Below are 25,891 nucleotides of genomic sequence, written 5' to 3'. Positions count from 1 at the left end.
GATGGAAGGATCCTCATCAGGTATGTATGGGCATTCTCTTCCTACCTCTGGTCTTACAGAAGATTCATCATGACAAGTCATGAATCATCCTCATTGCCCCCAATAGGCCCAGACAATTTTGGTTCGCAAATGTCATCTTGTCCCCCAATCAGCACCCAGTCCTTTCCCGATTATCTTGACCCAGAAGAACAGGATGGAGCCTCCCAACCCCAAAACACTTCTGGCTTGGTTTTTGGATAGACATCAACCCTAGAAGGCTCCTGCTCTGAGGACATACAAAGCATTCTTAATAATAGCATAAAAGACTCTACTAGGAAATGCTATTCAGCCAGGTGGAAACGTTTTTCCATTTGGGCACAGCAGAAACTTACATCTCCTGAGTCAGTAGATATTCCTCTTATTTTGGACTGTCTTCTTTCTCTCAAAATGACTGGGTTCTCCCTTAGTTTTATATGAGTCCAATTGGCAGCAATCAGTGCGAACCATCCACCATCAGATGGTTATTCAGTTTTCACTCGCCCATTGACTAACAGATTCTTGAAGGGCCTAATCAGAATCTTCCCACCAAGAAAGAAGCCTACTCCTCGTTGGATTTGAACCTTGTACTTTCAGCACTCACTAAGTGTTCCTTCAAACCACTAGCTGCACCCTGTCTCATCTATCGATGAAAGTTGCATTCCTTGTGGCCATCACCTCAACCAGCAGAGTATGTCAGTTGAGAGCACTAATGAAGGATCTGCCATACACTGTATTCCATAAGGCCAGTCTCTTCATGACTACATTCAAAATTCACTCCCAAGGTAGTTTCAGAATTTCCCATAAACCACTTACCAGTGTTTTTCTGAAACTGAGACTTCATTCCCTTGACATATGAGGTGCTCTTTCCTTCTAACTGCAAAGTACAATACCAGTCAGAAAATAACATAGACTGCTTCTCGATATAGTAGAATGAGTCCAAGATCAAACTATATCCTCCCAGACTATCTCTAAATGAAGCTCAGACTGTATCCTTCTCTCTTGCCAGTTGTCGCATCTTTCTTCCTTTCATGGGGTAAGGGCTTATTCTACAAGATACTCCTGAGGGAATTCTGTACCAAAAAATTATGCACACAATATTTTAAAACTCTGCAAAATTCTGCAAATTTTATTTATCAATAAATAAATGTGGCTCCAGCTGGCAGTGGGGAGTGCAGGCCACTGGCTGCATTGAGGTGGGAGATCACCCTGAAGCCCCCAGCTCCCCTGGTACAGGGACTCGGCTGTGAACCTGCATCTGACCCTGACACAGTGCAAGGGCCAGGCCTGCACCAGAAACACTCTGGGGCTCTGTGCCAGGTGCACCAGGTGTGGGTGTACAGGCTCAGCCCAGCAGAATCCAAGTGTGGAAGGGCTTAGTGTGGGGGATCCAGGTGTTGGCTGAAAGGTTTCTGTGTGGGGCAAGCTGCATGTGAGTAGCTCAGTGGGAAATCTGACTGCACAGGGGCTCGTTAGGGGAGTTCTGGATGCAGGGGCAATGGGACTCTGCAGGGGATCCAGGTGAAGGTGGTTGGGGCTCGGGGGAGGCCCAGTGGGGGCTCTGGGTGCTTGGGGAATGGGGCTTGATGGAATGGGGGTCCAGGTGCAACTGGTTGAGAATCAGTGGGGTTGGGGTCTCGGGGTGTGGGGCTCATCAGAGGGCTCCAGGTGTGGGAGAGAGTAGGGCTTGTCAGCGTGAGGGTTTAAGAGGTCTGCTTAACAGAGGAGCCCCAGCTGCTGCCAAGGGGATGCCACATGCCGGGCTCCCGCTTCCACCCATGATTCCCTTATCCCCTTTTCTCCATTCCCCTTTCCCTGCCCTATTCCACCCCCCTTCCTTCCCCACTGCCTCTTTCCCCCACCCCCTCTTCCCTCATTTCCCCAGCCCCACCACGGGCACTCACTGTTGCACAGAAAATAGGAAGGCTCCCAGCACACAGAAGGGGAGAACAACTGGCACTAGGACCCAGAAGGCAGCATTCAGCTGCAGGGTCAACGGAGCTAATAGGCAGCCTCCTTCAGTTGGGCAGCTGTGTGCTTGCAGAAATGAGGGGGGGGGCAGTTGCACGTAACCCCATGTGCCCCCCATGCCTTGCCTCTGTTTGGAGGAGGCGGTCCCCCACAAAACACTGGGGCATGGTCGCCCATCTCCCTCCCCCCCAGCCCCCGCAAGTGGCTTCCCTTTACTTCCCTGCCATTTTCTGTAGAGAATCACCGAAATTCGAGGGGTGCAGGGGTGTTTTCTGTGCGTGCGCAGTCACGCAGAATCCCTCCAGGAGTTTACAAGAGCACAAGCAACTTCAGTGGCATCACTTTAGAAAGTGCTTGTACTTGACATTTGCAGAGCAGCTATGTGGAGTTCCATCCACATGTTCAGGAGACGGTATGCTCAGGGGCAGAACTCCTTTGCTGACACATTCTTTGGGACAATGGTCCTCCAAATGGCTCTGCTGTCAGCATCCCTGCACCCTCCTCCTCCTTGAGTACGGCTTGTCAGTCACCTATATTGGAATACACCCAGGGATCAGCATGGAAGAAGAGAAAGTTACTTACCTTGTAGTAACTGGAGGCTTTTTGAGACTTATGGTCCCTATCTGTATTCTACTACCTGCCCTCTTTCCCCTCTGCTTCAGATCTTTACTGGATTTGTGGTAGAGAAGGAACAGGAGAGGTGTTTGGTCCTCTCCACCCTTTATGCCCTCAGTCAGAAATGCAAGGAGGGCAAGGGCACGTGAGAGGACCAACAGTCGCTGCTTGTGAGAATTCTCCAACTCCGGGTGCATGGAGCACACGCATATGCACAGTGGAATATAGATTGGGACTACACATATTGAAGAACCTCCAGTTATTGTAAGGGAAGTACGTTTTCTTTTCCACCCATGCAATCACTTTCCATTAAAATTGGTGCTTATAGTCTTTTCCTCATCTCCCTAAAATATTTCTTTGATGTGTCACATAATTATAATTGATGTCAGGTATGCTTGTGGTAAACTGTATTTTGAAATTTCTTATGATGTGGTTGCTTTTCAGTTAATAGTTACCTCAAATAAATAATTCTCAGTTAAATCAGAAGGATTCAAGTGTGGCTTTTAATTTATTCCAGGTGTCCAGCTCAGTTAAAAATTGATAAAACAGGGGCACTTCTATGTTCAGTCCTGCACGTTCAACTTGCAGGAAGACGTTAACCATTAGAACTCATCCTGAATTAACTTCTCTGAGTATTGAAAAGGAGTGCACTCATTCGTGCAGTGCCCATCGTTGCCTCCCAACTTCCTTACCTGTCTGCAACTTCCTGTCCCAGCTGCTAAAGCCCTCCTCTTAGACAGAGCAATGCAGACAAGATCTTAAATTCAACTTCCCATATTCACAGCTGGTGGAGACAACCAATAGCCTGAAAAAAAGCCCAGACAAATGCCCAAATGATTCCACTTTCCTCTATGATGATTGTTTGGTGCAGACCCTTCTGTCCAGCTGCAGAACCCATCCAAGACACTCCAAACCATTCAAAATATATTTAATTAATACCCAGCATTTCTTTTTCAGGATACAATCTTCTGTCCTTAGTGAACACAATGTAGCAAAGCAGCCAAAAGTAACAAAGGCTGAAGTTTATAACATTTATAATTAATGTATAGAACAAGAAAATTATGTGCAAATGAAACTGATGCATACCTTCTGATAACAGGCATATTTATAACAACTTGGAAACCAAAGCAGTTGATGAACTATGGGCCCAATCCTGCAAACATTTAGACATGAGAGTAACTTTGCTCATTTTAATAGTCCACAAAGTCAGTAAAATTACTCACATGCCTAAGTGTGGGCAACATGAGGCCCTATATGCATACAGCGCATTGAAATCCAGCCCCCTTTGGAGTGGAAGGCAACAACTAATTGTCAGACAGCGCACTTAACAGCAATAAAGAGAGGGTAAAGTTTGGCCTGTTGCACCTAGGTACAAACTCTTGTTCATTCAGAAAGTACCGTGGAAATGTTGTATTATTTTTCTCTGATTAAATGCAAAAAGGCTATATAGAAACAATTAAATGATCTCAAGCATTGGGGTTGGTAAGAGGCACAAGTCATTGTTTATATCCTTAAGTATATAGTTTTTTTTAACTCAGAAAATGTACTTTTTAGGAAATTAAATAGGAATTGCAATGAAAATGACTCACAAGTTATCCAGATTCTGGCATTGACTATCTAATTCTGTTGCATATGCATGTGAAAAATACTGCAGTTATTAGCACAAAATTATACGAATAAGTGATCTTTTAATTTTCTTTTTATTGCTCAACTCTGAAAAGTGATTATGTAAAAATGGCACCTTCATATTTGGTAGATCTTCTCCTATGTGTATTTAGAGTCATAACTTTAACTTTAATGACAAAATTTAGATTTCAGTATTTTTTCCACCTCTTAGCATTACAGTTCACACAGCTAAAAGGAGTGTGAATTGGATTCTTTTCCCTTGTGTTCATCACAAGCAGAATTGCTTACTATATTTCAATGTTAGACTTGTACCACTGAGCCCATAATTTGAAGAGAATGGGGTGGCACTAGAGTACTTCAACTCCTATTTTGGCCTACAGAGCTCTCATTATTCGTGGTGATGCAAGAGAATGAAAAATTCAGCTTAGCTCTGTTTCCACAATTCCATTTTTAAGTAATCACTCTTCCCAGTAGAAATGCACTTTGGCCCTATCCTGCAAAGTACAGAGCACCTTCAGTTCCTGGTTCCTTTGATTGGAATTGTGGATGTACATCACTTGGCAGGATCAAGCCCTCTAAGACCTAAACATGTTTGCATCTTGGTATATAAAACCTCTAATATCTGAATTAATAGATTTTATTTGAAACCTATTATCTTAAGCACTATAGATTAAACTTCTTGCATATTTGCTACTTTCATAGTTAATAGGAATCTGATATATTATGTGGTCAGCTAAGTCATTTCTCTTGAGCTTTACCTGGATATTATAAAAGGCCCTAATGTATTTTAAAATTGATACTGTGAAAGCATATTATAAAATCAGAGACTGATGTTACATAAAAGTACAAGTGGTATTGAATTAACCTGTCGTTATTTTAATAATTGTACAATTGTTTTATTACTCAGTACACAATGATTTTTATTAAAGATCTGGGTAAGTTTTGTTAATTGCCAGAATTCACTTTTTACATTTTCTTCTGTAATTTCAGCAAATTTAATGAGCTTTCAATGAGAAATGGACCAGGAACATTGTTTATTATAAAACCAGCATAAATTAACATTTCAGTGTGCGTTAATTAAATTTGTGACTGAACTCCTTGGGGGAGAATTGTATGTCTCCTGCTCCATGGTTTTACCCGCATTCTGCCATATATTTCATGTTATAGCAGTCTCGGATGATGACTCAGCACATGTTGTTCAATTTAAGAACACTTCCACTGCCGATTTGACAAAATGCAAAGAAGGTCCCAATATGAGATTTCTAAAAATAGCTACAGCACGAGACCCAAGGTTTAAGAATCTGAAGTGCCTTCCAGAATCTGAGAGGGACGAGGTGTGGAACATATCTGCCAGAAATCTTAAAATAGCAACACTCCGATTCTGAAATTACAGAACATGAACCACCAAAAAAGAAAATTAGCCTTCTGTCCATGGCGTCTGACTCGGATGATGAAAATGAATGTCTGTCAGTCCTCACTGCTTTGGATCATAATCAGCATGTTCTCTGGAATGGTGGTCAAAGCATGAAAGGGCATAACAATGTTTAGCATATCTGGCATGTAAATACCTTGAAACACCAGCTATACCAGTGCCATGCGAACGCCTGTTCTTACTTTCAAGTGACATTGTAAATAAGAAATGGGCAGCATTATCTCCTGTAAAAGTAAACAAACTTGTGTGTCTTAGCAATTGGCTGAACAAGAAGTAGGACTGGGTGGACCTGTAGACTCTAAAGTTTTACATTGTTTTATTTTTAAGTGTAGTTATGGAAAACTACTTTTCTAAGTTGCACTTTCACGATAGAGATTGCACTACAGTACTTGAATGAGGTTAATTGAAAAACACTATTTCTTTTATTTTTTTATGGTGCAAATATTTGTAATAAAAATAATATAAAGTGAGCACTGTACATTTTGTAGTCTGTGTTGTAACTGAAATCAATATATATAAAAATGTAGAAAACATCCAAAATATTTAAATAAATGGTATTCTGTTATTGTTTAACAGTGCAATTAAAACTGCGATTAATCGTGACTTTTTTAATCTCGTGATTAACCGCAATTAATGTTGTTTTTTAATCATTTGGTAGCCTTAATTTCTAAACAATGTACCTACTTAATTAATATTCCTGAAAAGGTGAAGATTAGCCAGGAAAAGCTTTTTATCCTTTGCACTGAGAAACTCTGTGCCACAATGACCCACTCATGGTAAAACTTCAGGTTTTTGCTGAAAATGTAACAAAGGCTTTAGAAATTCAACTTGAATTGTGGAAAGGATGAGTATGTGTCTTTTAGAAACACATACATTTATTTGTAAAATCCACTATGCTCTTCTTGCATTCTTAAACGGAGGATTAAAATGAGAGCAAAGGCTCAGAGTGAAATCCATTATTAATTAAGTAGGAGTAGTTGTGTTCATCTCCTGTGCAGCTTTTCAAATATTTAGTTCTTTAATGATAGTGAATGTTCATTATAATGAATTACAGTGGTTCTTTCTCTACCAAGGGTTTTTCTTCACTGGAAATATTTGAGACTTCATCAAAAATTGTCAATTATTTCACTAAAGCAAAGTCTCTGTAATTTTTCACGTGAATAGAGTTTTAAATGGTCACATGAAAGGAGGAGGTGCTTTTTCCCATGTCTAAATGGTACCCACTTCAATTGCCATTGTGCACTGGTAGAACACACATATCCCTAAATCTTTGCCTATCACTTCATACAGTATAGGTTTTTAAATAATGATTAAAACCCCATTCCAGTAATTAATCTGTTTTGTTTAAATTCCTAAATCTGTAATGACCCATCACTTTCACGGACATTAATTCAGTAACTTTGTCGATGGGGTAATGGTGGTTAATACTAATTTTGTATTACAACAGTACCCCATCTTGCCAAGTTCTGTACAAACCTATAGGAAGACATGGCCCAGCTAAAAAAGCTTATGGTTTAAAAATACCAAGATCAGGAAATTAAGTGTTCAGGCAAGAGAAACCGCAAACATGGTCAATGTGACAACTGGCATGAAGATATTTGTTCCAGGTTTATTTGAAGTGCCTATAAATTGTGCTCAGCTATTCCTCTTCCTAGCCATTGTTAGGGTTTGGGGTTTGTTTGTTTTTTTTGCTTATTTTTTAAATACCTCATTTATAGTTTTATTTGGTGTTTAATCTATGAATTTAGTTATTTATATGGCTTTCATCACCATAGCATCTCAGTGCTTCACAAGCATTAATGATTTAACAGCAACCCTGTAAGGTAGGGAAGTGTTGTTATCCCACATTTAAAGATGGGGACTGAGGCACAGAATGGTTAAGGAGAGACGTTCAAAGGCACAAAGAGAAGCTAGACACCCAACTCCCACTGAAAGTCTCTGAGAGTTGGACTGTTCCCTGCACTATGTGCCTTTGAAAATCTCCCCCTAAGGCCTTGTATTGAAGGCTAAAAGGGTATGTTTTTCATTTGTGTTAGCCAATATGTCTTTAAACATGATTGAATTGGCAGTGTTGTAGTAGGGGGAGGGATGCCTAGGCTACGACATGGATAGCTAATATGTCTTCAAATGTTTTAGCCTGTATTTAAATAAGCATTCTGAAGGCTTGTCTGTCACGGTAAGCTAAAACTTGAGTGAAAGACCCACCCCTTTTAACCCATCAAGACTAGGCCTAAATGACTCCCCCAGTGTCATTCAGGAAGTCTGTGGCACAGCACAGAACTGAGTTTGGTCTTAACTGTAAGGCCATCCTTCCTCTGCTTCCGTAGCATTTATTTAATGTGTTAATAGTCCCTGTTTGTTAAGTGTCATTCTAAATTAGCTATGGCTTTCTAAATATAACAATATTCTAAAATCAGAATTTTATAGTGACTTCTGTGCTAGAAGGAAAGGGAGTTTGGTTGCTTTTATTTTTTCATTGCTTTGTCTCAAGTCTTCATCTAATTCTATATCAGTCTCCTTCCTCCAGTCTTAAACATCCCACTCACTGGATCCTTCTGGCTTTGGCAGCGTCCCTCCATCCCCATCTGCCAAGTCAGCCTACAGAGTTATGTGATAATTTCCTAGATGGAGAGCAATAAGCTTTACAGCTGCTAGTCCTGAATATTTTATCTGCTTTTTCTTCTTCTTTTCCATCCCAAACTACTTATCCAAGCTGGCCAAGGAGATAATTGATGTATGCTGTCACATTATAGTAAACAGCAACCCACTATTTGCTTCTAAGAAACCTTCCAGATACTACCCTAACGCCTTTGGGTTAAACACCAGAGTGCGTCAGACTGAATTTTTCCTCTCTGAAATCTGGTGATGGATGGATGGGAACCTATAATTCCTTCTCAAATGTCTTTTTTTAAAAAAAAAACAAACAAAATGGGAGGGACTCTTAGAACAAAGTTATAGGACATTTTAACAAGGCAGAAAGTAATGTATCCAAAGGCTGCCAAGTTCAAAGCTCAACTTTCCCAAAGTTCACGGTTGTCGGGATCTAAGGGTTCAGTTTGGGCCTATCTCTATATAAAATCTTTGTTTTTTTTAATATACTCTTGGTATGCAGAAAGGGGGAGTCATTTTCTGTACAAGGGCAACTATGTAATTCACACCAGGGTGAATAACACACAATCCACATGAACAAACCCAAGGAAAGGAGTTTGTTGCTATTGTGGAATCAGCATCCCATCCCCTCTTTTGTTTGGAGGCAAAAGAGTTTTTCAATATTAGAGGGGTATATAAAAATATGTGTGTAGGTTAAATTTTGGTGCCTGTCTGCTATGACACTGTCCCTTTGAATCCTTTCCTTTTTGTGTATCGGTGGGAGGGGGGAATAGAGGAAAAGAACCTCAAGGTCACCTTTTCCTTCTTGGGTTTATGAAGAACAAAATAAAGTGGTACATTGGAAAGTACTGTATTCAATAAGGTTTATAAGCAATGTGTTGGCATATTTTTCTTGAAGCTACAGGAAACATTCCAGTTGGCCATTGTTAATTACTGGGGGGGGCGTTTCTGTTTGCTTTTTAGGAAATTGGGGGGTGTTCCCCCCCTTTATTTACTCTCACTAGAAAGACTTGCAGACTGGGGGTGAAATCTTGGCTCTACTGAAGTTAGTCACAAAGGCTCAGATCCACAAAGTTGCTTAGGAACCTAAATGCCAGACTTAGGTGTCTAAGTTACTGTTTTAGGCACCAGTGCAATCCACAAAACTCATGCTAGGCTGACTCCTAACCCTGTAGATGCCTAAACTCACTCAGTGCCTAAATTTTCTCAGTAAAAGTTTTTTCTTGGTGTCTAAGCTTCAGCCTCTGGGCATGCACATTGCTGCCTCACTCCACTGTCCAAACAGCTACTTCTCATCTAAGCACCAGGGCAGACCACAAACTGGGGAAAGATAAGTAGAAGGGTGCCCAATCAACTAGGCACACTCGGGGCTACCTGTTAGATTGAGTCTGATTCAAAATGTGATCAGAGAAGGAGGCGGTGCTGCTGTTCCCACTGCCCACCTTATAATATTTAGACTAGTTGTTAGTGCACTCACCTGGGATATGGAAGAGTTGGGTTCAGTTCCCCCCTCTGCCTGAAGGGGGGGAGAGGTTTTGAACTGGGGTCTCCCACACCTATCAGGAGAGTGCTCGAACCACTTGGGTAATGGAATTCTGATGTGGGGCTCCCCCTCCCATTGAAGCTGTTCCACTGGATGGATAATAGTTCCTTCGTAGTTAAATTTACTGAGAGTGAGTTTGGTAATTAGCTAAACATTGGTGAATTGTGAAAGCAAATTAGAATTCTGTTCAATTTGTGAACAAGTGAATATGATGCAGGTGTATTTGATACACTGAATGAAGCTTTACATATCTGCATTTGATGTGTCAGTGCTTTCAATTGTCATAGCTCACTAGTGCCCTCTTTTGGTCATTAGTGACATCTTGCATTTGGGATGCTGTGTATATTCAGTCCTGCTGTGTGTGATCTGAGCAACCTTTTTCTATGGATCCAGATTTAAGAAGCAATTTCAATGTACTCATATTTGTGTTCTGGTTCTTATTAATTGGTTTTGGGTTTTGCATTTGTTTTAGGCCAAAGAGCTGCCAACATTCAAAGACAATGATTTTATTAATGATGGCCAAAAGATTTATATTGATGAAAACAACAAAAAGGTGTTCCTTGAAAAGCTCAAAAAGGATGTGGAGGTAAGAATGTAATCTGCTCAATTTTTATATAATTATACCACACTGTGCAGCAAGTCATATGTACAGCTGTGCAAAAAAATTTTGTAGTTCATAAATCATAAATTAATTAGGTAAAAATAAACTTGTCAGCACAGACTTCTTTAAATGACACACTATCTAAGCTTTCAGGAGTGATCACTTAATAAAGATCCCTTCTGCCATAGATGGTTGTCATACATTGCCCATGTCCTGATGATGTGCTTGTACTTAAAATGCTTTACAGGCATAATAGCACATGGAGTGAGCTAAGTATCGTTAGTTATATTTTACAGATGGGGAAACTTGAGTCACAGAGAAGTTGTGGCTTACCCAAGGCCATACATTGAGTCAGCGGCAGAGAACGCACGTCTCCCAACTCCCATTCCTGTGCTTATTCCTTGTTGTTCTGTTTATCTGTCAATCATGTAGTTTTATACCATCCTGATTACAGTAGTATGAGTACCTTAGGTATTTGTATAAACTTCCTTTCATTATTCTCATACTGTGTGCTTCTGTTATATTGAACACATAGTCAACATTCAATACAAAAATACTGGTTTGTGCTATTTTTTTAATCCTAATTCTTAAAATACTGATTTGGCTCAGAGTAAAATAATTTTATCATAGCTATCTATTCAGGAAATAAAGTTAAGAGGTATTTCCACATCTTTAGAATAGAACTGATAACTCAGGTTTAATCGGGCCTTCAGCTTTTTATATTGACATAATTGTCTGATAAACACAAATCCCAGAGCTGTGCTAATACCAGTTAAAAGCTGTTGCAAAGCAGCACAGAATATTTTTTGTGTAACATTTACAGAATGGTCTGGAGGTTAATTTCTCATCAGTGGAGTGGTAGATTTTGTTATAATTCATGCACGTTCCTATAGTCATGTGTATATATAATTTTCTATAAAATATATTAATCCAAAGGATTTGTCCTCCAATTTTTAGCATCTTTAGGATAGGTCAAATTTTAGACTTAAATTCTTGAGCCTTTCTTTAAGAACGTAACATTTTCGCTGACTAAATTTTGCACACAAGATATAAAGAAATGCAATGAATACAGTAGCTGTTTTATCTCTAAAATATGGACTGAGTGTGGTCTGCTACATAGCTTTCATTTACTAGATTTTAAATATGATGGCAGACTTTAGAAGGTCAGTCTTAGTCATATTCTGAGTGACTTTTATACTGTTTACACAGTTTTGAAATCCATACAGAAGGATCATTAAATTTGTATGCAGACAACTATGGTGAAGTGACTTGACATCTGATCCCAATAATGGGAGAACAAAATTTAACCTTATTTTTCTTTTATCAGTTACCCTGTTCTTATTTAGATAGGCAGTTCTGCTTAACTGCTCAAAAAAAGTGAGTGCAATTTCTACCCAATGCATAAACTCTCAAGTTTGAGAATATATTTTAAACAAATGAATAATGTATAATAAAATTTTATTCCACAATATTTACAGTTAAATACACAAAGTGTAACAGTCTTCAGGCTGTACAGTTTAGCTTTCCCCCTTTCTCAGTGAGTACTGACCCCACTTCTCTGTAACTCTGAGTTTACATCCCACCTCCCCTTAATTTCCAAACTCCTTGAGCCAGCTGTTTGTTCCCATTGTACTGATGTCCTCTAATCAAGCTCCCTATTAAATTCCCGCCTATTTGGCTTCTCACTCTACTGAAACTGTCCCCACAAAAGACACTAAGGAACTCTTCTTCCCTTAAATGTATGAGGATCTCTTCTCCATACTGAGTTTCTTCAATTTCTACTGCCTTTTTACACTTCTTATTGAGACCCTCTGTGAGTGTCCATTAAAACTGTCCTTTCCTGATTCTACTGTTACCTTCCTGGTTGCTCTTTCAGCCTGACCATCAATAGCTCAATCCTTTTTCTTTGCTGGGGTTTCTCAAAGATCTGTCCTTGGTCCCCTCCTCCTGCAACTGACCTCATCCACTCCTGTGGTATCTCATCACCTCTGTGTTAACACTCAAATCCACTTCTCCCCCTCTCTCCAGGCTCACATCTCTTCCTGTTGCTAGCATCACCTCATGGATGTTCTGTCACTTCCTTAAACTTCCCCCTAGTCCTTCCTCCTGCTCCCTTTCTTCGGCAACATTGACAACTTTATCCTCCTCCCTGTCACTTGAGCATGCAATCATGGTATTATCTTTGATTCCTCCTTTTCCTTCTCTCCTCACAACCAGGATCTTGACAAATCTTGTCATTTCTCCCTTTTCAGTGTTTCTATAGGTCTTCAAGAGAGGGGTCCCTGAAGAGGGGCATGAAAGGTGCTGGTAGATGGTAAGGAACTGAACGGGATGGAATAGCCAGTGGAAATTACTTCTAGGAACCATCTGTCTGAGGTGATGAGCTCCCAGGAAGGCAGGAAATGGGAGAGATGATTTTACAGCCCAGAAGGTCCAACTGTTTTCACTCCTTATCAGATGGTGTTGAACGGGACTGACGTTACCTGTTCTGTTCAAACAGCCTCCACTATCAGAGAGTTGGGAGTAGGGTGTGAGGGAAGAAATACTGAGCCTCTGGTGGGGGGGAAGTTAGCTCATTTACACATATGTGGGACAGTGGTCGGAGTTTGCCACATTGTGTGTGTTGGAATAAGCAGAGTCATTGATAGGCAAGGCAATCTTGCCCCGAGGAAGTGAATGAAGGATATTGAACAAGGTGTGTTGTGTTCCCTGAATCTCCTCTAATGGGACTTGTAAGGTGTCTGTTACCCTTTTTATGAGTTCTTGAAAGGCCTCGAAGTAATCGGGATAGAATGGCAGGGGAGGCATGACAGCCTTGTCTGTTGATGAGGTTTTTTTTAGAAGATGGAGTTTTTTCCTCTTCCACTAGTTCCTGCTCTGGAGGATGTATCCATGGGGCAAGATCTATGGGTGTTGGTTGATGTTCCTGACATGAATGACCTCTTTCGAGATGGCTCCCTGTAGAAAGCGATTCCAGTAAGCCTGTTGTTTTGAACCTTCTTTGATTGCAGACCCCTAAAAAATTTTGAATGGAGGTGCAGACTCCTTTGGAATCTCACACATAGTCTGCAGACCTCGAAGGGTCCACAAACCACAGATTGAAAACCACTGTTTTATGGTAATGACAGTCTTTTGTGGACCCTTTAGACATAGTCTGACCACAGGTTGAACACCATTGCAGCACGCCCATTCTGGTGGGGCATAAGGGAATGGTGCAAGATTGTCCTTGCCATGGTATCAGGGCATATTTCCTGCTATGAGCTCCTTCTTCAGTGTGAATTTCTAGGGAGGAGGTTGGAAGGTGGAGGAACCAAGTACAGATACCTCTGAGTCAGATGAGGTGTCATCCCTTACACCTTTGGGGCAGAGGTGAGTCTGTATTGGTGGATAGGTCAGTACCTAGCCCTGGGAAGAGACCTGCAGTTGAATGGTACTGAGGTTAGAAAGGGAGGCTTGTGAAGCCATGTTAGAGAAAGTCGTTACAGTAACAGCTGGAAGTATCTCTTGGAGTCCTCAGAAAGTCTGCAGAGGGACTGTGTTGGTACTGAAGGGTGAGTCACTGTTGAAGAAATGGACAGAGGGTAAGTAGGTTTCATGAAGTTGGGTCAGTATCAGCAGGGAGTACTTCTCATTACCTCTTCATAATGGTGATTGGGATCTTTGAGGATTTGGAGGTTCTCATGAGATGAGAGCCTGGATGCAGTAAAATATTAGGTGGTCCCGGAGATTGCACCTAAATAGGTACAGTATGTTTTTTGCTTCTGGCTATGGAAGTTGGTACCAATAAGGACTTTGCCCTGGGTTCTGGCTTTTGGAGGTACTAAGTCAGGTGCCGATGTCAGTGCTGTGCTAGATGGCTTTTTGGTATGTGATGTGGTGGTCTTAGTCGGATACTGTGGCCATAGTACCAGAGGGATGGGAGCCTCAGCTCCATATTGGGTCATGGTCTCCTGAGACCAAGATCAAGGAGATGTCTTTTCGTTTCATTTTGTTTCTTTTAGTTTCTTTTCTTTTCTTGTTTCAGAGAATGAAGTATTTTCTTCTTGGAAGGTCTGGGGAATATCCCTGAGCCTCCAGGATCTTTGCTCACTGCAGAAGCAGAGGTGATTGGTAGACCCAATGTACTAGGTGGAGACTTGGACCCTGTGGAGCTCAGAGAGTGCTCCATGAGTAGGAGTTCATCTGTCCTCCCTCAATTTTTCAGATCTGTTTTTAAATCCTAAACATATTTTACATTTAAAGGGAATATGGGTTTCTCCCAAACAGCAGAGGCAGCTTGAATGTCCGTGGCTGAGGGAAAAGGATCTGTGGCAGGTCTGGCAAGGATTGAAGCCCAGGATATAGGGCATAACCTGCACTTGAGGCCAGGAATGTGGCCTGGGGGGGAAAAAAACCAAGAGTCCAAAATGGGCAAACAAGAAAAGAGGGCAGAAAACTTGCTCAAAGCATGAACTCATGCTAATATATATATATATATAACAAAGAACAAACTAAAAGAAAAAACGGTACAAGAAAGTGAGGTGTAGCAAGCTGCATGGCTCAGCTAACAGAATGCTGTGATGCGCCATCTCAAGCCACAGGCAGTTGAGAGGGAGCTGGAGTCATGGTGGGTCTGCCTCTACCAAGATACCCTCATATCTTCCTGTATGGCAGGTGTTTTCGTTCTCTTTCAATTTTTTCCTCAAACCCATTTTTTTCACCTTGCTTTCCACTGTTGACTTCCTCTTCCATGCAACATATGCCTCTCATTCTCCATCTCTACTGAAAAATACAAAAACTAGTATGTTAATGTTTCATTTAGATTGTGAGCCACTCAGGTTGGTGGTCATGAAGAGAATGTGACCTGGTTCTAGTCCTACGCTGTGTAGAACTTAGCAAACTGTAGGTCCAAAAGCTACATTGTCCACTTTCAGTGGACACAGCATTTAACACATTTCTCTCTGTGTGATTCTTGAATTGTGCCTGAAGTCCAAAGAGAAAGGAATGTTGTGGTCAGGCCTTAATGAACTATCCTATGAAACAAAAGTACAGCTGATAACATGGTATTATCTAAAAAGACAAGGAGTACTTGTGGCACCTTAGAGACTAACAAATTTATTTGAGCATAAGCTTTCGTGAGCTACAGCTCACTTCATCGTATGCATGCAGTGGAAAATACAGTGGGGAGATTTATATACATAGAGAACATGAAACAATGGGTGTTACCATACACACTGTAATGAGAGTGATCACTTAAGGTGAGCAATTACCAGCAGGGGAGCGGGCGGGGGGGGGGGGTTGACCTTTTGTAGTGGTAATCAAGGTGGGCCATTTCCAGCAGTTGACAAGAACGTGTGAGGAACAGTGGGGGGCTGGAGGGGGGGGAATAAACGGGGGAAATAGTTTACTTTGTGTAATGACCCATCCACTCCCAGTCTCTATTCAAGCCTAAGTTAATTGTATCCAGTTTGCAAATTAATTCCAATTCAGTAGTCTCTCGTTGGAGTCTGTTTTTGAAGTTTTTTTGTTGAAGAATTGCAACTTTTAGGTCTGTAATCGAGTGACCAAAGAGACTGAAGTGTTTTCCAACTGGTTTTTGAATGTCATAATTCTTGATGTCTGATTTGTGTCCATTTATTCTTTTACATAGAGACTGTCCAGTTTGACCAATGTACATGGCAGAGGGGCATTGCTGGCACATGATGGCATATATCACATTGGTAGATGTGCAGGTGAAGGAGCCTCTGATAGTGTGACTGATGTGATTAGGCCCTATGATGGTGTCCCCTGAATAGATATGTGGATACAGTTGGCAACGGGCTTTGTTGCAAGGATAGGTTCCTGGGTTAGTGGTTCTGTTGTGTGGTGTGTGGTTCCTGGTGAGTATTTGCTTCAGGTTGGGGGAGCTGTCTATAAGCAAGGCCTGGCCTGTCTCCCAAGATCTGTGAGAGTGATGGGTCGTCCTTCAGGATAGGTTGTAGATCCTTGATGATGCGTTGGAGAGGTTTTAGTTGGGGGCTGAAGGTGATGGCTAGTGGCGTTCTGTTACTTCCTTTGTTGGGCCTGTCCTGTAGTAGGTAACTTCTGGCTACTCTTCTGGCTCTGTCCATCTGTTCCTTCACTTCAGCAGGTGGGTATTTTAGTTGTAAAAAAGCTTGATAGAGATCTTGTAGGTGTTTGTCTCTGTCTCAGAGGTTGGAGCAAATGCAGTGGTATCGTAGAGCTTGGCTGTGGACAATGGATCGTGTGGTGTAGTCTGGATGAAAGTTGGAGGCATGTAGGTAGGAATAGCGGTCAGTAGGTTTCCGGTATAGGGTGGTGTTTATGTGACCATCGGTTATTAGCACCGTAGTGTCCAGGAAGTGGATCTCTTGTGTGGTCTGCTCCAGGCTGAGGTTGATGGTGGGATGGAAATTATTGAAATCATGGTGGAATTCCTCAAGGGCTTCTCTTCCATGGGTCCAGATGATGATGATGTCATCAATGTAGCGCAAGTAGAATAGGGACATTAGGGGACAAGAGCTGAGGAAGCGTTGTTCTAAGTCAGCCGTAAAAATGTTGGCATACTGTGGGGCCATGTGGGTACCCATAGCAGTGCCGCTGATTTGAAGGTATAAATTGTCCCCAAATGTGAAATAGTTATGGGTGAGGACAAAGTCACAAAGTTCAGCCACCAGGTTTGCCGTGACATTATCGGGGTTACTGTTCCTGACGGCTAATAATTGTGGGTGCTTATGAGAGTGACTACAGAAAAGCATGATACAGGCATTGTGCAAGGTGCCCAGAACGACTCTGCTTGTGCATCTTAGTGTTGATCTATAGCATCTGTGTCCCTGACCTCCCTGGAGCCCTCAATGCTAATGATGTTATAATGTGTAATAGTGAGTTTCAGATAGCAAAATAATAAAATACATTTAAAATGGACATTTTCGTCTACTCCCACTGCCTCTTCCCACACTTCAGGTTGTTCCCTCTGTACCTGGCACAACAATCCTGAAGATATCCCTTATTTTAAATCCAGTCTTAGCCCCTATCCCAGCCACCCTCTATTAGAGATATTTGCTCTTCTTTATAGACATTTATCTTTACATACTTTCCTATGTTCACAGTCAGATCTGACTTCACTGTGATATTGACATTGCTTATTATCACCTTCTAGTTCCTTGCTCAGTTAAAACTCATGGACTACAGCTTGCTGCTTGGAATTCATGATGTTGAGAGAGCTGAACAGGAAGAGGTAGAGTGTGAGGAAAACGATGGAGAAGATGAAGGGGAAAGTGATGGGACCCACCCTGTTGGAACACCTCCAGACAGTCCAGGAAATACACTGAACAGCTCACAGCCTTTGGCTCCAGGGGAATTTGATCCAGCCATTGATGTTTATGGAATAAAATGCCATGAAAGTAAGCAGTATTGCTGTGAATATTTTTTATGTATGAGATGTTTTTATTTTTGCATCAAAATCTCAAAGCCTTCATAACCACATAAAGGCAAAATTATATTGCACAGTATAATCCATTCTGTAAAAAAGGAAATTAGTTCATTTTTGGTGCAACAGAAAGTTGAAGGCACCTATATTGCTTGGCTATGATACTTAATATAATTTATTTCTTGGCTATTGTAATGTCTGGAAACACAGTAAAACAGTTTATGTACAGCCCAAGCAGCTAATGTACTTGCTCAGCTATTTACACTGCTGCATCCTGTGTGTCTTAGAATCCAGGAGAAAAGCTCCTTTGTGAGGAGGGGTGGAAATCTATTTGCTGTACATAACTGTTTTTTACGCTGATAGATAAGCCAGTACTGTTAGCAGTGGTTCAGAAAAAGGAGCAAATCACTGCTTTGACCTATATCTCAAAGACTTCTTTACTTCTAAAAAATATTTGTAGACTTTGATCCCAGTTTTGTACTACTTATAAGAAAATCTCATCAGGAAGACTGTTCTGTACAAGAAGCAAGTGAGCTTTAGGGTAGTCCATAGCACTGAGCAGGCATGCTTTCTATTTAAAGTTACCATGGATTGGAAAGCAGATACTTTGTCTGCTTTGAACATCGAGTCCCTGCTTTGTAAACATATTGGTAAATCCATTTTTCTACCATTCATAAATGAAATGTGATCTTAATTGTTGAAACACAAGCACTGTCCACAAAATATATACTGTATATACACCTCTACCCCAATGTAACGCGGTCCACGGGAGCCAAAAAATCTTACCGCGTTATAAGTGAAACTGTGTTATATTGAACTTGCTTTGGTCCCTCTGCTCCTTGTCCCCTGACCGCCCCCTGCAGAGACCCCTGTCCCTAATCAGCCCCAGGACCCCACCCCCTACCCAATCCCTGTCCCCTGACTGCCCCAACCGCTATCCACACCCCTACCCTCTGACAGGCACTCACTGACAGTGGCAGGAAGCAGAGCCACGTGGCCCCAGCCCGCTCCACTCCGCCAGCTCCCAGCCGCAGCGCTCCACTTCCTGCCACCGGTGAGTGCAGGGAGGCTGGGGAAAGGACGCTCACCGGTGGCGGGAAGCAGAGCGCTGCAGCTGAGAGCTGGCAGAGTGGAGTGGGCTGGGGCCAAGTTGCTCCGCTTCCGCTGCTGCCGGTGAGTGCAGGAGGAGTTCCCTTCCCCCAACCCCCCTCCCCCGAGCGACACGGCTGGGGCTGGGGTGAGGGAAGCAGAGCGGGCTGCTCCTGCCCCCCCGCTAATCACCTGAGCCACTCTGGGCCTGTGGGCCCCCCAAAAGTGCCCCCACACAGCTCCTGCCTCCCAGACCCTGGCCAGGGGGAGGCCTGCTTTACTGCATTGTATGCGAACCCGTGTTATATCGGGGTAGAGGTGTACTTGGCCATTTTTCCATATTTATATCTCAGAAATAATTGTGGATGAAATGAAAATACATGTTGGTTTTAACAAGGAATATTGGCTTATGTCTACTAATGTTGCACTTTGCATTATCTTTTATTTCATATGTATGAATGCAGCTAAACTAGAAATGAAAAGGGCCTGAGCCTACACTCTTTAAACACCTAAAGCTCTGACTGAGCTCTCTCCCTTTCCTGAAGTTTGACTTCATTTTAGTCACATGTCAAAAGAAAGAATCTTGATAAAAATACTTGTAAAGTCATTCTGACTGCAATACATTTGTCATTCTGCAGATGCACCTAGGAAGGAGGTATACTTTATGGCCATTATTGACATTCTTACTCATTATGATGCAAAAAAGAAAGCTGCCCATGCTGCAAAAACTGTTAAACATGGTGTAAGTATCTGTTTTTCTCTAATTCCATTGCTGCTTCTGAATATTTGCTATTTAATGCCTAGCTGTAGCATAGTTTTTGGGATTTATGGAAGGATGCAGAATAAGTAAAGTTTTCTTTTTAATTTTGTTAATTAAATCTTTAAATAACTGTGATACAAAACTAGAAAGTGATTGTTGCACTTTAAATAGCCTCCCCCCCCACCCCGTAGTCTCAAAGTCCCACAAAGTGAAAACTCTTTCACCCTGTGATTGTATTAGGAAAGAATCTTAAAAATACTATGCCAGATGCAGATAAATACATAATTTATAGTGTACTGAATTATTTTTCAAAATAGCCAACACTTAAAACTTTGTAACCAAGTTAAAGAGCAAATCTCAGGAGCGAAATAGCCTCTTACCATTGCAAATGATCCACAGAGCAAGGCACATCTTTAACAAAAAATAGCTGAACCCTTTAATATTTTGTTGATTTGAGCAGTGGTTTTACCTAGAAGTCATTCATCTCTCTTTTTTTTTTTAAATGGTTCAATATAAAGAGAACTCTGAGTGCGGAAGTCTTCATTTAGGCCTTGATCCTACAAACATCTGTATGGAAGACCCTTATGCTCATATGCAGCGCCACAGAAGTCACTTATGAATTAGATTGAATGATAAAGAACGTAATGACTATGTTGTGCATTTGTTGGCCCAATCCGCTGAGAGTTTACTCCAAAATGTATAATATGGCTTACTCTGTAAGGCTTTTAGTAAAATACAGTTGGGGTGGGGGGAAGCATCAAAACTCAAATGTATTGCTTTACTACCTTAAAATCCCTTGTCTGAAGGATATGTGTTGTTGTAAATACAGACAAGGCAATATGACTATCACTATTTGACTATAAAGGTAGTTAAGCTCTGGAATAAACTTTCAAGGGAGGTTGTGGAATCCCCACCACGGGAAGTTTTTAAAAACAGGTTGGACAAACTCCTGTGAAGGATAGTCTATGTTTACTTGGTCCTGCCACAGCACAGGAAGCTGGACTTGATGACTTCCCAAGGTCCCTTCCAGCCCTACATCTCTATGATTCTGTCACTGTGGGCCACCATTTTAGGTCTTGATCCTGTAAACATGAGTAACTTTGTCCAGCTGAGCGGTCCTGTTGAATACTCAGCGAGATTGCTCATGTCAGTAAAAATGCACACATACAGTAAGTATTTGCCATATCGGGCCCTTAGCTATCCTTTTTATAAAAAACAAAAACTGAAGAACATCATTGTTGATAGTATCAGTTGCTTTAAATTCTCAGCAATAAATCCCAGTTATGAATTTATAAAGATCATTTCTGTCATACACTATAAACGCATCTGAAAGTGGAGGCAGCCTTTGTACAGTCATCAGCTGATGATTACTAACAAGATTTAAATTGAATCATCTTTTAAAATACCCACTTGCTTCTCTCAGAAATATTTTATCTACTATCATTGCAAGCAATGCCTAGGATTACAAAAACTGAAAGATTAGGAAATGTATTTTTCTCTTTTGGAAGGTGTTTTTTTTTTTACTTTCTTCATTGGACAACAGTTAATGTGTATTCAATTTCACTGCTCAAGTCCTGATCCAGCTTTTATTGAAGTCAATGGGACTCTTTCCATTCACTGCCTCAAGTTTTCCCCATCTATGTCAAGGGCTTTGAAAACCTGAGATGAAAACTACTGTGGGTGAAATCTTGGTTCCATTGAAGTCAATGGGAGTTTTGCCATTGACTTCAATTTAGTCAGGATTTAAGCTTATGTAGAAGTGCAAAATTATTAGTTATTATCACCCAATCCAAAAATAGTCTGATTTGCCTTTTCAAGATAAAAAACCCTATCAGATTGCCATATATTAACAAACAGTGATTACTAGATGTTCGTTCTAATCTGGAGTCATCTTCCATCTGAAGATACCTGTTTGAAGAAAACCTGATGATTCTGTCTGTATCATGGTAATTAAATGCTAGAAATTACAAGGGAGCTTAAAGGTTTCAGAGGGGTAGTTAGGGTAGAGAGAATGTTACATTTTTAAAAGGAGGAGACTGCTCCTGTCGTTACGCCAGTGAGTACAGTTACTCCAGTGTCAAACCGCATGGGATTCTGCATGGGATTTACTACCTTTGTCTGCTATCCTGTTTGCAGGATTGGGACCTGGGACTGAAAATGGCAAGGGAGTTTTAAGGAATGGTTTCCAGACAAAAATATTCAATTAAAGCTGCTTTTCCTCCCCTTTTTACTTCTTCCCTGTATAGGCAGGTGCAGAGATTTCAACCGTTAACCCTGAACAGTATTCAAAGCGCTTCTTGGACTTTATTGCCAACATCTTGACGTAACCTATCATGTGACATAGGACAGACACAAGACCTGGGGACAGCATCGGTGGCTACAAGTGTAGGGAAAAGAAAGGAACTCAGAGAAGTGCTCATCTTGCAGAAAGCAACCCCCTTGTTTACATCTGCTGGCAAAGATGAATAATTTGGGGTGGAATACTCGCTTTAACAGCTGCCTGATATTCCCAGCATAGTTCTAGCTATTTCTGACTTTTTTTGTGTGTGCAAAAATATATATATAAATTAATTGAAAAGATCAGCTTTACTCAGAGTGCATTGCAATGGCAACACTCCGATGCTACTAGCTGAAATGGAATGAATGAGCAGAGGTGTGAGGGTGGGAGAGGAGTAAATGCATGTTAAATCTACAATATTGGTATCAAATTGTAAACTGTGGATCAGTTTATTTTTTGAATGAAAGGATGCAAGACAGTATTCATGATGATGATAATAATAATAATAAAAAAACCTTTACTGCGAATGTTACACTTATACCCTGCACGCTGGCACTCCTTAAAAATAGCAGCAACATTAAACCCTTGGTGCTGGAAGCTTTTCTGTTAGCTCCATTGCTTTTTTTTTTTTCTTTCCCCATCCACACATTGCATCAGGAAGTCCAGACTCCCAAGAGTCCAACAGCTAATGTCTCTTGTTTTACAAAGAGCTAATGCCATATTCATGCTGCATATATGTTTTTGCTATAGCGAATTTGTCAGGAGGAAAACCTGTTTATTTCACTTTTATTACCTGAATTTTTTTTCATTGTTATACTGTTATATTCTTGCAATATATGAGCTAATAATGCTACAAGGGGGAAAAAAAGCTTATTTGAAGAAGTGCATAGTTTTGGGCAATAGTAGCTACATCTTCCAGCCCAGGAAGGTGAGCAAAGTGATAGAAATCTCCATTCTCCTGTAATCTAATGAGGACCGAATTTTAAATGCTTATATTGTACTGTTTAAACAGTGGTATTTTATTATAAATTATCCCCCTAAAAATCAATCCTGAATTTTACTGTTTACATTATTAGGAAAACAGGGATACTTTTGAATTTCAGTGTTTGTGTACAGTATGTGATTTTGAAGTTTACATGTAAAGTTATTTTGCAGTACAGATGAAGTAATCTTTGTCATCTCTCGAGGTGTAACTTGCAGAAGTGTACTAAAGTAATGTCTCATTCACCTCCACGGTAGAGTCTCCTTTACAATAAACGGAGAAAGGTTGTTTTTGAGGGGTTTTTTTTCAAAAGTTCTATATCATCTTAAATGACTTGTTTTAGTACTTCCCAAATTTGGTTGTATAAAACATTGCCTAAAACTGTGCTGATCATGTTTAACCTGTTAAAAATTTTAAACAATGATACTGTATTTATTTTCCTTCTTTCCTGTATTTTTTTCTGACAGGTTCCAAGCTTAAAAAGTGAGACACAAAATTAGACGTGCTTAAAGTTTATCTACTTATACACTGTGCTAAAGCTGTGCCTTTAAAGCTCTTCATTGAAACAGTTGTTTTTATAGGCAATTTAGAAAACAAACTCCCACCCTCCCACCGTAACTTATAACTTAACAAACCCAGGAGTGCCAGGATGCCTTCTCCAATAACTTAATGTCAGTGCTGTTAAGACTGCAACCATGCATAATGTATGTAGTGTTTACTTCAGAAAAACCTATTAAAAAAGCAGCAGAACTGAATCTTCGGCAGCCAAAGGCAATACCATCCCTATTGCTGTGTACTGATTTTTTTTTAAAAACATGGTTTTGTTACCCTTAACTTAGGGATGTTAACAGCACTGTAATAATGTATGTGTGCACTTCTGTATTGTATTTAAATACATTGATACTGTGGCTTGGTTTTTTTTTTGTCCCCTCTTCATGACCCCAGTTAACTGTGGCATCTCATGAATGTTCCTTTTCTGAAGTATACTGTGGCTCCTAAAGTTATGAGACTGCAGAGAGGCCCTGAAGTAAAACAAGGTACACATACATGATCTGAGTAAATACTTAATTGTGGCTAATTAGCGTTTGCTTTTTAGAAGCTTACCTCAAAGCGTTCTTTTTGTCTGTAACAGTCTTTGTCACTCCTTATTTCTGATAAACTGTTTATCTGGCCAGGGTAAGGAAGATTCACATTGTATCTCCTAGTGCTAAGACTACACTCCAGACATGAGCAGGGCTTTATAAAATAAAGCACTTTGATGACTCACTAGGTAAATCCTTTGTCCCTGTATTTCCACCGCACGTTTGATCACCTGTAGATTGAATTTTGGATACTAAAGCGAAAGTGTAATTCATATGTGTGTATCAAAGAAAAATATGAAACTGAAGATTTTTCATTAGACTTACAGCCTCTTTTTTTTCCATATTTGCTCCAAGTGGCTTGAAAGTTTTTGCCTTTGTCTCTTCGTGCTTGAATGTAATTTCTTAGGTAACTCAACCTGTGCTCTGAGAGCAGATATGAAGATTTGTTAGTAGCAATTCTATGGAGTAACATTAAGGTTTAGTACAAAATTGAAACTTCCTCCACAGTGGCTTACTGAAAGAGGGGATTGACAAATAATATAACACCCCCAACCAAATCAGTTATTAAAAAGTACTCAGAAGCAGGATAGAATAATTCTGGAGTTTGTAGACCAAAAAACCCTTTGTGTTCTGGCATTACAGTGCTTTGATTGTCAGCGCTGTCCGCACATGATGTTGCCTGTGCTGTGTTTCTTTAACAATACTCTTGGGATGACAATGCCAGAGCCCAAGTCTAATTCATGCTGTCCTTTCTTCCATTTTGACTGGGAGTCTTAGTGTTGTTTCAATATTATTTTCTGTTTGAATTTCCTTATTTTATCGTGGAACTATAACAATATAATGAGCCTTTTACCCAAAGAATGTACATGGTAGAAGTTGTTCATTTTCTTCATAGGGAACAACTCTTGTAACATAGTCATCTTAAAAGCAGGAGGGGAGAGAGAGGAGAGGATCATCTCTCTAGTGATCCAGTGAGCGTCTTAATGTACTCTCCAGTCATCACAGGCCCTGCTGGGTCCCCACTAGCACCTCTGCACATGCCCTTGACATAGTCACTCCTACAAGTGTTTGGTTTTTAATGTGAATTTGGTGCTCAAAGAAGCTCAGCACAGGCTAGAGCCCAACTAGTATGGGAAGGTGGTATGCAAGTGTCCCCAGCCAGCTCTGAGATTGTGCCTCAGTTCTAACCTGTATTTTAACAGCCATCTCTTGAGCAGGGTGCCAGCTGGGCCAAATTGTGTGCTAGTTTTCGAAAGTGGACTCATAGCTGTTCTGTGGGAGGAGACCTCCAAATGTAATTTCACTGGCAACATGCAATAAGATTTGCACCCAATGGTGAAAGGCACTAGTTTCTTATAGTACTAGCATCTACAGTGAGGAAGGTACTGGCTGTCCAACTACACAGAAAGAAACAGTCCTTGCCTCAATGAGGTTACTTCAGCAGACTTTTCAATTAAATACTGAACAGTCAGGGCCTCTTCCATTACTTCTAAGTGGTGCTTTACACTTTCTCCAGAGCTTCTGGACTTCATCCAGCTGGTCTTTCCAAGAAGTATCATGCATTCAAGCCCTTTATAGGTCCCTAGAAGGGTTGCCTATAGAATAGAGGGCTCAGTCCAGTTACTCCAGCAGGCCCCAAGGACACCAGTCTGCATTTAGTATTTTAATGACCACACTGCAATCTCTCTGGTCAAACCTCCTTTCTTCAGTCCCCTCTAGGCTGCCACCACAAACTCTGAACAAAGTGCACCCCACTAATCTGTCTCACCCCCACCCATGGACCAGTCCTTGACCCCACCGTCTCTAACAGATCCTCACAGTCTGAGGGTGACTAACCCTTATGGGTATGGAGGGCTCCACCATCTAGACCCCTGGCTGG

The 25,891-nt window shown here is 41.0% G+C and overlaps 1 protein-coding gene across 3 annotated transcripts in view; it reads left to right on the top strand.

Annotated features, from left to right (window-relative positions):
- Positions 1-23,845, top strand: part of PIP4K2A (phosphatidylinositol-5-phosphate 4-kinase type 2 alpha) — a 196,047-nt gene extending 172,202 nt beyond the window's left edge. For all 3 annotated transcript variants that reach the window (XM_077808210.1, XM_077808209.1, XM_077808211.1), the window contains 4 exons: positions 10,285-10,398; positions 17,552-17,795; positions 19,549-19,652; positions 21,917-23,845. In XM_077808210.1, the coding sequence (XP_077664336.1) occupies positions 10,285-10,398; positions 17,552-17,795; positions 19,549-19,652; positions 21,917-21,997 (543 nt within the window). In that variant the 3' untranslated portion in view covers positions 21,998-23,845. The remainder of the gene's footprint in view (positions 1-10,284; positions 10,399-17,551; positions 17,796-19,548; positions 19,653-21,916) is intronic.
- The last annotated feature ends 2,046 nt before the right edge of the window (positions 23,846-25,891 follow it).

Source organism: Eretmochelys imbricata, chromosome 2 (genome assembly GCF_965152235.1).
Source record: "Eretmochelys imbricata isolate rEreImb1 chromosome 2, rEreImb1.hap1, whole genome shotgun sequence".
In the NCBI taxonomy this organism is placed as follows: domain Eukaryota; kingdom Metazoa; phylum Chordata; order Testudines; family Cheloniidae; genus Eretmochelys; species Eretmochelys imbricata.
Note: the sequence above shows the minus strand (reverse complement) of the source record. Positions and strands in the feature narration are given on the sequence as shown.